Source organism: Monodelphis domestica, chromosome 7 (assembly GCF_027887165.1).
Source record: "Monodelphis domestica isolate mMonDom1 chromosome 7, mMonDom1.pri, whole genome shotgun sequence".
NCBI classification, from domain to species: Eukaryota; Metazoa; Chordata; class Mammalia; order Didelphimorphia; family Didelphidae; genus Monodelphis; species Monodelphis domestica.
In genome coordinates this window covers 149199150-149213648 of record NC_077233.1, presented here as the reverse complement: position 1 = coordinate 149213648, position 14499 = coordinate 149199150, and the positions used below count along the sequence as shown (strand labels likewise).

The window sequence follows — 14499 nt, the reverse complement described above, 5'->3', positions numbered from 1 at the left end:
CCCAAAGGGGATGTCTGTACCGCCCCCTCAGAGTTGGGGTGACCAAGGCCTCTTCTTCCCCTCACCCATCCAACCAGATGCCTTGGCATCATGGGGCTTCCCCCAGACCAGAGGGGAAGGGCCCTGGACTCCTGAAACTGCCCAAAGCAAACGTGGCCTCCTGGAACCATCTGTGCTGAGGTTAGCCCTCCCTGGGCCAAGAGCACAGTATCTCAGTGTCTCCCTACTCCCTATAGAAAGAGTTCTTCCAGGATGATGTGTACCCAGACACTGCTGTGTGTTGGGAGCCTGCACTCAGTGCTGCTGCCTGGCTGGGGGGTGCCAACAGACAGCACCGCCGCCTCAACCTGCAGCCCCCTGGAATGACCCCAGGTGAGATGAAGGGCTGAAAGAGCTGGAAGGCTTTGGGACCAAGAAGGGGGCAAAGGAGGAAAAGCCCTCAAGAACTATGGAGAAGGAGGAGGGCAGAGGATGCCTCTGATTGGGGAGCCCTGGGACAGAAGAAATGCCCAAAAGGCTCAGGAAGGAATGAGTGGGCAGGGGATTAATGAGGACGGGCAGTTCCAAGAGAGAGCAGGCTCATTCCTTACTTGTTCTGTTTACCATAGGAGAGAAGGCAAGCTTCAGTCAGCCTCTTAGACATACACTGACATTGTGGTTCTTAACATCTTTTTGTGTTTGTTTCTTCAACTGGTCTTTGAGATCTTGGACGTGTCTTTTGTTTATTTTCATCCCCCCACAGTGCCCAACACAATGTTTCACTCGTGTCAGAGCTTAAATGACTGCTATTTCTCCTATCCTCCATACGATGCCGTCCCTGCCTTAGGGCAAGTTAGTGCCACAGCATGAGGCCAGGCAGTTCAGCCACCAGGTCTTCCCCGGTACCAGTTAGTGTCAAGATTGAAATGGTAAAGAGAGACCACTTGGTCCCCATCATTGCTGTTTCCCTTTCCAATAAGCTGATTCTTTAAGCACCTGCTTTATGTAGAATGTTGTACTAGCCACAGAAATACAAAGGTTGGATAAGGAATGACCCTTTGCTTCAGTTTGGTAAGGGACAGCTATAACAATTACTCCATCCACAGTGAGTGAGGCCCCCCGAGAAGCTCCAACACGACGGACCTTGCCCTCAGCTGTCTACCTTGAAGAGAAGTCAGACCAGCAGAAGAAAGAAGAGGTGAGACTGGTGACACAGATATGGAGCAACAGAACAGGGCATCAGTGGGAAATAGAAGACCCCATCAGTGAGATCTTCCAGGATGATGTGTACCCAGACACTGCTGTGTGTTGGGAGCCTGCACTCAGTGCGGCTGCCTGGCTGGGGGGTGCCAACGGACAGCACTTTGATCCCACAAGATCAAAGTGTGAATCAAAGCCAGTGGTTTACAGTTGTCCCCTAAAAGCTCCTCGCCTGATTATCCAGACAAGGTTGAATGTCCTCCTGACCCTGAAGTCAGGAGGAAAGGCACCGGATTGATTGCCCTTCTCAGTCACCAGCTCCTTGATGCTTCTGGTCCTGCTCTAAAGTATTCCTGAGTCTTAATCTTTGGTTTATAGAAATGGTCTGTGAGACCCACTGTCTAGTCCTGCCTCTCTGAGGTGTTGGGAGGTCCCTATTGTTGGCTGGATTTTTCCTCATACTCCCCTTTTTATTTTTTCCTCAGCTGCTAAGTGCCATGGTGGCGAAGTTGGGTAACCGGGAAGACCCCCTCCCCCAGGATTCCTTTGAGGGAGTGGATGAGGATGAATGGGTAAGAAGTTGGGCAAGAGAGGGGGGTAGAGGGGCCTCCATGACACAGGTATAGCTCACCTGGCTCTCAGCCCTATTGACTCCTAGTTTACCCTCTGTTCTCTTGCTCTTCCTTATCCTCCTCCAGGTGGTTTCCTTTCCTGCCCTGATTCCCTTGAATCATTTTTTCTCTCTCATATCTGGGCTTCTCTCTTTTTAGGACTAGTTGGCTCCATCAGCCACACCCTTGGAACTACCTGGCCATTGATCCCTTGCCTGCTCTGAGCCTCATTCTTGAGCTGGAAGATGCCTCTCCAGGCCTTGGTGCTGCTCTGACTTGTTGAATGGCTCCATAGCTGACTGGCCCCATCTCTTCATCCCAGGAAACTGCATATCTTTGGGATCTTAGTGTTTTCAAGTAGTGGCTCCTCCCAAGCCTGCCTATCTGGAGTATCCTCGCTCATTTTCTGAGGCCTCCAAACTGCAGTTGGACACTCCAAGTGGGGCCTTAATTGGCCCCAACCTTTATCTCTTCCTGGAACCAGTTTCTCTTCTCTGTGGTCAGAAGATGAGGAAGGGACATTGGTCAGCACTGACCTAGGCCTGCTACCTGGCTCTCTCTCCTACATGTGGTACCTTGCTCTGTATCTTGAGAGCCTTGCCTGCTCCCTCCAAAAACAACAGTTTCCCCCTCCAGCTACTCTACTGTTCTTTCAACCTTATAGATTCACCTCCCACTTTATTCTTCCCTGTTGTCTTCCTTATATTACAGTCTGGATTCTCAAAGGGGCTGGATCCCCCTGCAGTCACTAATCCTACTTCCCCCCCCATTTGCTTTCTCCCTCCAACCTGAGATGGTGAGAATAGGGAGAAAACTAGGGCACAGAAAATTAAAGAGTGTGAGCTCCACCAGTGAGGGGTTTTATGAATTTATCAATGCCTCAGCCATTAAATTTTTCTAAGCCAGACCTCCACCTGCCTCCTATGTTGATTGATTGTACCTTCTGTTCTGAGGAAACTTTGTTTCCATTACTGTAGACTTTACCTTATCAGGAATAGCTTTACCCATGGATAGAATGACAGCCAGCCAGGGTGATTATTTGAAGGGTGCTTAAAAAGCTACCTGATTCAAACATGAGTATGGGGCTTCTGAATCCATATCCTAATTCCCTGCCATAGTTTTCAGAATCTCCAGGAAGGGGATAGAAGCATACAAGGAACAAGAATGGAGCTAGCAGAAGCCAAGAAGACAGAGGAATACAATTGTTTAGGTTCATATATTTTATGTAAGAACCTTTGGAAGTAAAAGGTTTATGTATTGCTAAAAAAATTATTGTAGACTAGCTGTTGGGAAAACTGATAAAGGGTTTAGAGAAGGAATACAATATGAACATAAATCTTTGCTTATATAAAGATCTCTTTCAACCAAACATTTATGAAACATTATTTATGATGCCAAGAACAAGACTGCCTTTGAGATGCTGCTTTTCCTCTGAAAATAGGAGAAAAGAACAACAGGCCCCACCAGCAGTTCAGTCACATGGAAAATATAAAGATGATGCTGGGAACCTCTTGTCAGAATCATAACATTTGCAGATTTGAGACCAGAGGTTATTTTGTCCAGCCAGTATGTAAACAAAACTCTGTTCTATAAAATAAATGAGCTTCTAGCCTCTGCTTGAAGGCCTCTGATGAGAGGTAGTGGTGCACATTACTTTCAAGGTAGCCTATGCCACTTTTGGACAGCTCTAATTGTTAAGGAATTTTCCTTACTTCAAACTAAAATCTACATGACTTCCCTTTTTCACCATGGACAACTAGTCTAATCAGTCTTAACTTTTTTTTTTAATCCTTACCTTCCACCTTAGAATCAATACTGTATATTGGTTCCAAAACAGAAGAATGATAAGGACTAGCCAATGGGGATTAAGTGACCTGCCCAGGATCACACAGCTAGGAAGTGTCTGAGGTCACATTTGAACCTAGAACCTCCCATTTCTAGGTCTGGCTGGCTCTCAATCCAATGAACCATCTACCTGCACCCCAGCCCTTTCAATTTTTAAAGATAGTGATCATGTTCTTCCTTGTGAGCCTCTCCATCTCCCCAGAATCTCCTCATTTCCAAATTAAATATTGTTTCTCCAACCAACTTCAGGATGCCTTCCCTCTGGTTAATACTCAAATGAATCTGTGATCTTGTCAAGTTAGAAGATCCTTCCAACAATGTAGATCAAGATCCATCTAAGTTTGCCCATCCTGGGTGCCATTGGTATTAAAAAAGGGTCACTGTATTCACCAAGCCTTTATTACTACCTTGCCTAAAATCTGGCATCCAGAAACGAACATATTCTAGATATGGCCATGCCAGTACAATTATCATTTTCCTAGTTCTGGATGTCATGTCAGAGAAACCTAAAAGCATACGAATTGTTTTGACTGCTTTATCATAAGACCCTTTGAGCTTAAAATCTACTAAAACCCCAAAGATTTTTCAAATGAATTGTTTTCTATCCACAGCTTACCTATTTTTGTATTTAAGATTTTTTTTAAACCCACATATATTTTATATCCCTATTGAGTTTCATCTTAAGATTCAACCCGATGTTCTAGTCTATCAAGTTTTGAGGGGGGTTTTTTTGGAGGGAGGAATTTGGTTAGCTATTTCTCTCAGGTTTATGTTATCCTCAATAAGTATTCTTTTATTCAAATCACTGGCAAAAATGTTAGAGAGACATAAGACCAAACAAATTCCGGAGGCACTCCATTAACACCCTCCAAAATGACATCAATCCTTTAATGACTACTTTTTAGGTTCAATCATTTCAACAGTTATGAAAACAACTAACTATATTCTTGTCTAGTTCACATCTCTCCATTTTGTTCACAAGACCAGCAGAAGAAAAATTTTAATGTTCTTTAACTAAAAGTAGATAAATTCTCTGTAGCATTCCCTTGATCTGCTCATCTAAATAACCCTGTCAAAAAAGGAAATTAGATTATGATGGAAATACATTTTAAATTAAACTTAATTACATAATACTATATATCATAAAATTTTAAATTTTTTTGAAGTTTAAAATTTTAATTTTTAAATCTCATTTTCTCACCCACCCCATTTGAAAAAGAGAAAACCAAAACTCATTAATATGTATAGAGTCTTTCAAATCTTTCAAAATGAAACACATTCTTAATGAAACCTTTGACAAATGACCTCATGCTTCAGGTCCCCAGTTTCCTGGTCTATAAAATGGTAAGTTAGGTTAATAGGTCTATAGATGATTGTCTTAAATCTGTGATTCCACGTTCCTAAGTCTGATGGCTCTTTGGGATCATTGCTCCCTTTTCTAGCTATTTATCATAAAAATCATTATAGAATTTTGCCAGTAAAATCAAGCTCACTGGGCCATAGCTGGTAGACTCCATAGTCTAACTTTTTTGAAAATTAGGATATTTGCCCTTTTCCATTTATGTGGAATATCTCTCCATGATTTTTCCTCGTAAATTTTTTTAAATTTCCCAATTAATATAAAAACAATTTTCAACATTCATTTAAAAATTTTTGAGTCCCAAGTTGTCTCTCTTACTCTCCTCCCTCCCTAAGATGGCAAGAAATTTGATATAGGTTATACATGTTCAATCATGCAAAACATTTCCATATTAGTTATGTTGTGAAATAAAACACAGTCCAAAAAACAAGAAGAAAAAGCTTTTAAAAGTATGCTTCAATCTGCATTTAGACTCCTATAAGTTCTTTCTCATACAGTAGATACCAATTTTCTATATAAGTCCTTCAAAACTGTTTGGCTCATTAAATTTCTGAGAATAGCTAGGTCATTAGGAGTTAATCAGTGTTAAAATATTGCTATTACTGGGTATGGTGTTTTCCTGGTTTTGCTAATTTCACTTTGCATCAGTTCATGTAAGATTTTATAGGTTTTTCTAAGAATATTCTGCTCATCATTTCTTATAGCACAATAGTATTCCATCACAGTCATACACAACTTGTTCAGCCATTCTCCAGTTGATAGGCATTCCCTCAATTTCCAATTCTTTACCGCCACAAAAAGAACTGCTATCTTTTTGTCCACATAGGTCCTTTTCCTTTTTTAAAAAAATCTCTTTGGCATATAGACTTAGTGGTATTGCTGGTTTTCATGGTTTTATATCTCTTTGGTCATAGTTCCAAATTCCTTCTTAAAATAGCTGAATCAGTTCACATTTCCACTAACAATACATTAGTTCCAATTCTGCCACATTCCCAATAATGTTATATTTTCCTTTTCTGTCATATTAGTCAATCTAATAGGGGTGGGGTAATATCTCTGAGTTGTTTTAATTTGCTTTCCTCTAGTCAATAGAAATTTAGAACATTTTTATATGACATATTCTTAAAATCTGATTGTTTTCTGTAGACTTGAGAAATGAAGCTTTTATCCTATCATTCTCTCCTTTCACCCTGACCATTCTCAAGTGTTTATTTATAACTATGGCTTACCTCCAATCTACCCTCCCTTCTATCAGCCTTCCCCACCCATAACCTTAACCCTTTCCCCTCTTAATTTTCTGGAGGGCAAAACAAATTTCTATTCTCAACCAAATATATTATTCCCTCTGAGCCAATTCTGATGAGAGTAGGTCAAGCACTCTTCCCCACATCCCCCATCTTCCCCTCCACTGTAAAAGCTCTTTCACATCTCTTTTATGTGAGATAATTTTACACAATTCTACCTCTCCTTTCCCCCAGGGCATTCCTCTTTCTCATCTCTTAATTTTGTTAAGATATCATCCCATCACATTCTACTCACACCTCTGTCCTCCATATACAGTTCTTCAAATTGCCCTAATAATGATAAAGTTCTTAGTAGTCACAAGTATTATCTTCCCATCTAGGGATACAAACAGTTTAACCTTATTGAATCCCTTATAATTTCTCTTTCCTGTTTACCTTTTTATGACCCAAATTTTCTATTCAGTCAGGTCTTTTCTTCAGGTATTCTTGCAAGACTTCTATTTCACTGAATATCCATTTTTCCCCCTGAACTATTATACTGTTTTACTTGGAAGGTGATTCTTTGTTATAATCCTACCACCTTTGCCCTCATATCATATTCAAGGCCCTTTGATCCTTTAATTCAGAAGCTGAAATCTTGTATTATCCTGACTCCATAATATTTGAATTTTCTGGTTGCTTGCAATATTTTGTTCTTGACCTGGGAGCTCTGGAATTTGGCCACAATATACCTGGTTTTTATTTTGGGATCTCTTTCAAAAGATGAGTCAATTCTTTTCATTTCTTTTTTGCTCTCTGGTTCTAGAATATCAGCAGTTTTCCTGGATAATTTCTTAAGAGGTGATGTCCAAGTTCTTTTTTTGATGATGGCTTTCAGGTAGCCCAATAATTCTGAAATTATCTCTTTTGGATCTATTTTCCAAGTCAGTTGTTTTTCCAATGAAATATTTCATTTTTTTCCCCTTTTGATCTTGTTTTACTGTTTCTTGAAGTACCATGGCATCATTAACTTCCACTTGCCCAATCCTAATTTTTAAAGAATTATTTTCTTCAGCGAGATTTTGTACCTCCTTTTTTGTTTGGCCAGTTCTGCTTTTTAAGTTCTTCGGTGAATTTTTATACCTTTTTTTCCATGTGGCCAATTCTGTTTTTTTAAGGTGTTATTTTGTCACTGTCCCAAGCTTTAGGTTTCTTATGCATCTATTTTCAAAGCTAGTTCTGAGAGGTATGTAAGGTTTTAGTTCTTCCAAGGTGGCATGACCTGCAGGATTTAAATTAATGTCTAACACTCCAAGTATTTTATTTTGTAAAGTTTATTAATAATCACTTGAAGTAAAGGAATAAAAAGGTAATTAAACAAAATATAAGGCCATGTGAATAGATTCTCCTGCCACCTCCACCAAATTGATCAGATTAAGAGAGCGAGAGGCAAGGCTACACAAAATTTATGACTTCCCTACATTAGCATGTAATGTGAGGAGGGTGCTGAGAATTGCAGTTTTTAGGGTAACAGATTCTAATTATACAGACCTAAAGAGAAATGTGTTTACCACTCTTTTGGTCTGTGAGCGATCAGAAGTATTTTACCACTTTTAAACTGTAACCAGGGTTTCAGTTCCCCTGTAGCCACAAGCTCTAGTGTACAAGTATTCTTTCTTGCCCTGAAAATTTGACCTAGAACTATGACCATGATCTATGTATGGGCAATGCACAAAGTCCTGCACCCAGTACCAATAAACGGGACTCTGTAAACTCCTTCTGATCAGTTGTCCAACCTAACCCCCCTTTCCATTTGTGCACTGAGAGCTTCAGAAGCCACTACTTCAGATTCAGTTGCCCCCAAGGTTTGCACTAGCTTCCCAAAGGGGTGGCTTGCTGCTGTCTTGCTGGGGTGTTGCCTGCATTGGACTGCACTCCACCTTCACCCCATTTGGACAGATGTTTCCTGCTAAGTTATCTGAGGCTAGAAAATTGCTTCACCCTGTCCTTTTATGGATTCTTGTGATAGTGAAATCACTTTTAAAGACTGATATATATTAATTTAAGGTCACCAAGGATTTTACTTATGAAAATCCTAAATGAAACACTCAAGTCAGAATGGAGTTTTATGGTAGTTTAATCACAATGGGAGTAAGAAAAAAGGAGAGAGAGAGAGAGAAGGAAAGAAGGGGACAAGGAAAGAGGTTAACTCAACCTTCTGGCAGAGCCAGAGGGAGTATAGGCCTTGGAAGGCCAAGGTAGAGAAGAGAATCAGTCCTTTGACTCATGTGACTGATCTGAAGGAAAGTTGCCTGCTGGTCTCCTCCCTGCTCGAGCTCCTAAAATGAACTGGTGCCTAGCCCTGTCCACAGGAAGTGAGCGAACTCCAGAGGCTGTTCTCTACCTCACTTCCTGCACCTCACACATGCCAATGGTAGCTCAAGCTTGGCTTTGGACAGCCCAGGTGGGCAGTTAGTTATTTCTGATTTGCCATTGGCTAGCACATGCCCATGTAGCGTGGGTGTGCACAATTTTGGGTGCTAGACCAAGCAAGATGGAGATTTAAAAATCACATTCTGCCACTCATATTCATTTTGAGATTATTTTAAAGTTATTTGGATGGGAATTTGGGAGAGCTTAGGTGAAAATAGAAGCAGAGTTAAGCAGCCCTGACGTTTTTCTATTGTCTTTAATTATTCAGGTGGCCACCATTATTCTTCTAATCATCCTAATTATTCTTCCATCATACTCCTTTCTCACGTATAGTTTTGAACAAGCCCCTTTTGTTGTACTGTACTAAGGCTTCCTGGCCTTGATTGCATCAATTCTACTTCAGCAAGCAGTTCCTCCTCATTGGTGAGAATAGTTCCCCTTGCTTCCTCCAACTTAAAAGAAAAGGATAAATTAAAGCAAACCATAATATTATTGACTGTTCTGATTTTTGTAGAGAGAAAGCTCATGACTACTGTATCATTCCTTCATGTGCTCATGATCTATCCTGAACTTCATTCTATTCAGGTAGCTTTTAGTATATTCCAATGGAAATACTGTTTCTTAGGATCATAGATTTAGAGGTAGAAGGGTCCAGAGGTGAGTTCAACCCCCTATTCTTTCATATGAGAAAACTGAGCCTAGAGAGATGAAATGAATAGAGTAGTTTAAAAGGGGCAACTGGGTGGCTCAGTGGATTGAGGGCCAGACCTAGAGATGGGAGGTCTTAGGTTCAAATCTAGCCTCAGATACTTCCTAGTTGGATGACCCTGGGAAAGTCACTTAATCCCCATTGCCTAGCCCTTACTGTTCTTCTGCCTTAGAACCAATACACAGTAGTAATTCTAAGAGAGAAGGTATGGGTTTGGGGGAAAAAAAGTAGTTAAAATTAATTATAAAAGAAATAGAAACAGGATTTAGGCCCTACATTCAGGTGTTCTGATTCCAAAGCCAGCATCCTATGTGACAGAGTCTGGCACTAGAGAAAAAGTGCCAAGCTGAAGAGTATGTGAAATTGATCACCTCGATGGAGGAGGAGAGAAGACTGGCTGGTAGAGCAGTGAGTCTCTCTCAGTCTTGAGATGAAGAGAGAAGGTGGGAAAAAGACATTCTCCTGAGGGTTACCCATCTGGGATGCCATCTGTTTTTAAAAAAGACAAAAAAGGGGAAGTTTTTCTACCCCAATGGAAGGCTTGGACTTTTGGTATTGAGGGGGAAAGAGAACCCCCTTCTCAAAGCAGGGTTCGGGGGAGACAGTAGATATAGCGGATTGGCTCAGAGAAAGGAGAGGGGGTTTGAAGATTTTCCCCCTTCTGCCTTCCCTCCTTAGCTAAAGCTGCTCTCCCCAATTCACTCTTGTCCCCCCTCCACTACTCGAGACCAAAAGATCTCCCCTTGATCCATTTACTCACACTCAGCTTGGGGAACTGATAACTTTTCATGTTAACTCAATCAGATAATACAAAAGGAATAATGGGCAGGGAAGAATGGGAAAAGGAAAGTGGGGAAAGGGGGTCCCTGTCTCTATCTAAACCCTTTCCCCCACTCCTTGAGTTTGTGGGGAGAACTCGGGCCTTGGCAGCCTGAGCCCTGCTGAGAGAAAATCAGGTTGACTCACCCCTGGGCAACAGGAGCTGAGGTAAAGTCTGCTCAGGTTTTCTCTTTGGAAGATCCCTTCAATTGGGAAGTGTTGGGGGGAAAGATTTCCAGTCACCAGCAGGAAAAATAGGTAACCCTCAGGAGAAAGTCTTTATCCACCTTCTGTCTTCAACTTCTCAAGACGGAGAGACCCTCACTGCTCTCCTCACCAGAGTCTTCTCTCCTTAGGATCTCACTCCTGGGGCCCCTCCCCCATTGAGGTGATCAATTTCACATACTCTTCAGCCTGGCACTTTTTCTCTAGTGCCAGCCTCTATCGTAAATATATGGGATTCTGTTCCTCTCCAAAATTTTATTGAGATGTTCCTCTGGTTCCTATGTTTCCTCACAAATATATCTTCTTAATATAGAGTACCCAGTCTACTTCTTTTTATCAATTTTATCCTTTTTTTCCCTTTAGAATATTTTTCCATGGTTCCATGATTTATGATTTCCACCCCCTCTTCCCTCCCCCCTCCTGGAGTTGACAAGCAATTTCACTGGGTTATACATGTATCATTGTTCAAAACCTATTTCCATGCTATTCATATTTGCAGGAGAGAGATCTTTTAACGTTAAAACCCTAATCATATCCCTATCAAACCACTTGATCAATAATGTTTTTCTTCTGCTTTTCTACTCCCACAGTTCTTTCTCTCATAAGTTCCTCTGGATTGTCCTGGGTCATTGCATTGCTGCTAGTAGAAAAGTCTATTACACTTGATTGTGCCATAATGTATCAGTCTGTGTACAAAGTTCTCCTGGTTCTTTTCCTTTAGTTCTGCATCAATCCCTGGAGGTCTTTCCAGTTCACATGGAATTCCTTGAGTTTATTATTCCTTTCAGCACAATAGTATTCCATCACCATCAGATATCATAATTTGTTCTGCCATTCCCCAATCAATTGGCACCCCCCCCCCCTCATTTTCCAGTTTTTTGCCACCACAAAGTGTGGCTATAAATATTTTTGAAGAAGTACTTTTCTTTATTATCCCTTTGGGGTACAAACCCAGTAGTGGTATAGCTGGATCAAAGGGCAGGCATTCTTTTAAAGCTCTTTGCACATAGTTCCAAACTGCCCTCCAGAATGGTTGGACCAATTCAATTCTGTTCCTTTTTTAAAAATATTTTTTTCCAAATATATGTGAAGATTTTTTAAATCCTGAATGTCAAATTCTGTCCCTCCTTCTCTTTTTCCTTCACTGAGAAGACAATTTGATATGTGCAGTCATGCAAAACATATTTCCATATTAATCATGTGAAAGAAAATACACAAAAGCAAAAGCAAGAAAAAAGTGAAAAGAGTATGCTTCTATCTGCATTCAGACTCATCAGTTCTTTCTCTGGAGACAGATAACATTTTTTAATGAGTCTTTTAAAATTGCTTTAGATCACTGTCTTGCTGAGAATACTTCTAAGTTATTCACAGTTGATCATAGTATAATACTACTCTTACTATGTAAAATATTCTCACAATTTTGCTCATTTGCATCAGTTCATGTAAGTCCTATTCCTTTTGAATAACTTTCCAAAGCCATAGTCCTGTCATATATCCCAATTTCAGTAATCCCTTAAGGTCATATTTGACTGCCATCAGGAATCTCTAATTTGTCATATCTCATCCATACTGTTTTTTTTTTAACTTCAGTAATATTTTATTTTCCCCCAATTACATGTAAAGAACAATTTTTGGCATTTATTTTCTGACATTTTGAGTTCCAAGTTCTCTCTCCCTTCTTTCCTCCTGCCCCCTCCAAAAGTAATTTCATATTGGTTATACATGTGCTATCATATAAAATGTTTCTGTACTCATCTTGCTGTGCAAGAAGACACACACAATCATGAAAACAAAGTGAAAACTGGTATACTTCCATCTGTATTAAAACTCCATCAATCAAGTGGGGAGTAGTCATCAGATTTAAAAAGCCTTGGGAAGGGTCAGTCACTAAGATGGTGAAAGGACTCAGGTCATATATGAATATTAGATAAAGGAACTAATAATATTTTTCCTGGAGAGATTCAAGGAGCACAGGAAAACTGTCTTCAAGTGTCTAAAGGCTGTAACACAGAGGAAACATTAGATTTCTTCTGTTTGGCTCTGGAGGACAGAACCAAAGAGCAATGGGTAGGAGTTAAAAAGAGGCAAATTTAAGTTTAAAGTCAGGAAAAAAAAGTCCTAACAATTAGAGTCAGCCTAAAGTGGGATGGGATACATAGGAGGTGGTGGATTCCCCTGAAAAGGGGAAAACAATCATTTCAAACATTGGGCACAATAATTTGTGGGCTGTTATGGTGGGGATCCCTAGATAGCTAATGAGGTCCCTTCTAACTCAAATTCTGAATCTGACACAAGGTGTCAGATACACGTCCCAATATTAACATAAGGACTACAAATAGCTAGAGCTGCTGTTCTAAAGTCACCAGACATAACTACATGTCTTTACTTTCTCTGATTCTCACTTCCACATATCAAAATAATAGGAGGCTTCCATTCATTACTTCTCAATGTTGGACTTATGATCCATTTCATGGAATCAGATCTAGAGTTGGAAAGGATTTCAACATCCATTCTAGTCTTATCTCATTGGGGTGGGGGTGGGGGAACAAACCCAAACCCTTATGTTCTGTCTTAGAATTGATATTAAGCACCAATTCCAAGGCTGAAGAGTGGTAAGGACTAAGCAATTGGAATTAACTTGCTCAGGGTCATGCAGCTAGGAAGTCTTGAGTTCAGATTTGAACCTAGGACCTCCTGTCTCCAGGTATTATCTACTGAGCCACCTAGCTGCCCCTTCTAGTCTATCTCATTTTATAAATGAGGCAACTGGAGGCCCAGGGAGGTAAATGTCTTAGCCATGGTCACTCTATTAAGCATCTAGGGAAAGATTTTCATTTTAGTCCTGTGATTCCAGGCAGTGTTTTTTTCTCAATATCAAACTGCCTCCCTAACTCCTGAGCTGTTTCCTCTTTCCAGCTAATCTGTAGTCCACAGTAATTCTTATGTTGGATAGCATGCTGACATTGAGATTTGGAAAAAAAAAAACAAGATTTAAATCTTACATCTAGCATGTGATTATGTGATCACCAAACTCTCTGGGACTCTTTCCTTAAAATTGTGATTTCTTTAGCACTTGATAGGGTCATCGTGTGGCTCAAATAAGACAACACACATAAAGCACAAGGTAGTGAAGTAGAACCCTGGACCTGGAACCAGGATTCCTAAAGTTCAAATTTGGCTACAACATTTGTTAGCCATATGATCTGGCAGTTTACTTAACTTCTGTTTGCCTCAGTTTCATCATGTATAAAACAGGGATAATAATACAGTTGCCCCTCACTATATCATGGTTCACTTATCGTGGGTTTTAAAAAAAAAAATATATATATATATATGAATATATATATATATAAATATATATATATGTATATATATATATATAATTCTGTATTGTGAGTTTTTTGATATATGGCAAGATTTTGCAGATGAATACCATACTGTACACAATGAAAATACAGTACATCACTACCACTTGTGCAAGTTTGCCAGTATTGGCTGATGGAATGAAAGGCAACCGACCACAGAGCTGTATTCTGTATCCTGGGCGCTGATTGGCTGAGTGACTGTAGCATTGGTCTATTGCTCTCCTGATACTTTGTGGATTTTCACCTATTTTAATTAAGTTAAAAGCTCTTTTTAGGTTGAGTTAAAGATACTTCTGCCCAAAGGTCCCTTCAAACTTAGGCTCTGTGTCTAGTTACCACCTCTGTTCTCTACCCAACAAGCATGCCTGAAGATCGTGGAAACTTGTAGGAGGTAACCTTTCCTCAGGTGAGGGATCTTATAGGGTTGTCATGAGGATCAAATGAGCTCTGATCATCGTAAAGTGCCTGGCACATGATTGGTGCTATATAAATGCTAGCTATTCTTATTTGGGACTGCTGGTCCCCGGATTTCTTCTATCTTAATATTAATATAGTATTATTTTATTATTAATATATTATTACTATTAACATAATCTATCTTAAAAATATATAATGCTATTCTTTTTTTAATATCCTCTCTCCCTTTAACCTAGCCTGTTCACTTAAAATAGGTAGCATCTTCCCAGAACCTTATTCCAGATCCATCCTATCAAATCACAGTTACCCATTC

General features: G+C 40.1%; 1 protein-coding gene across 3 annotated transcripts in view; it reads left to right on the top strand.

Moving 5' to 3' along the window:
- The window catches only part of CORO7 (coronin 7), a 155328-nt gene extending 143084 nt beyond the window's left edge, over nucleotides 1-12244 (top strand). For 2 of the 3 annotated variants that reach the window (XM_056805820.1, XM_007499068.2), the window contains exons 25-28: nucleotides 237-372; nucleotides 1086-1177; nucleotides 1665-1751; nucleotides 8920-12244. In XM_056805820.1, coding sequence (XP_056661798.1) covers nucleotides 237-372; nucleotides 1086-1177; nucleotides 1665-1751; nucleotides 8920-9018 — 414 coding nt within the window. In that variant the 3' untranslated portion in view covers nucleotides 9019-12244. Of the gene's footprint in view, nucleotides 1-236; nucleotides 373-1085; nucleotides 1178-1664; nucleotides 1752-1949; nucleotides 2698-8919 lie in introns of those variants that run through there. The other variant, XM_007499069.2, reaches the window with a different exon arrangement.
- The last annotated feature ends 2255 nt before the right edge of the window (nucleotides 12245-14499 follow it).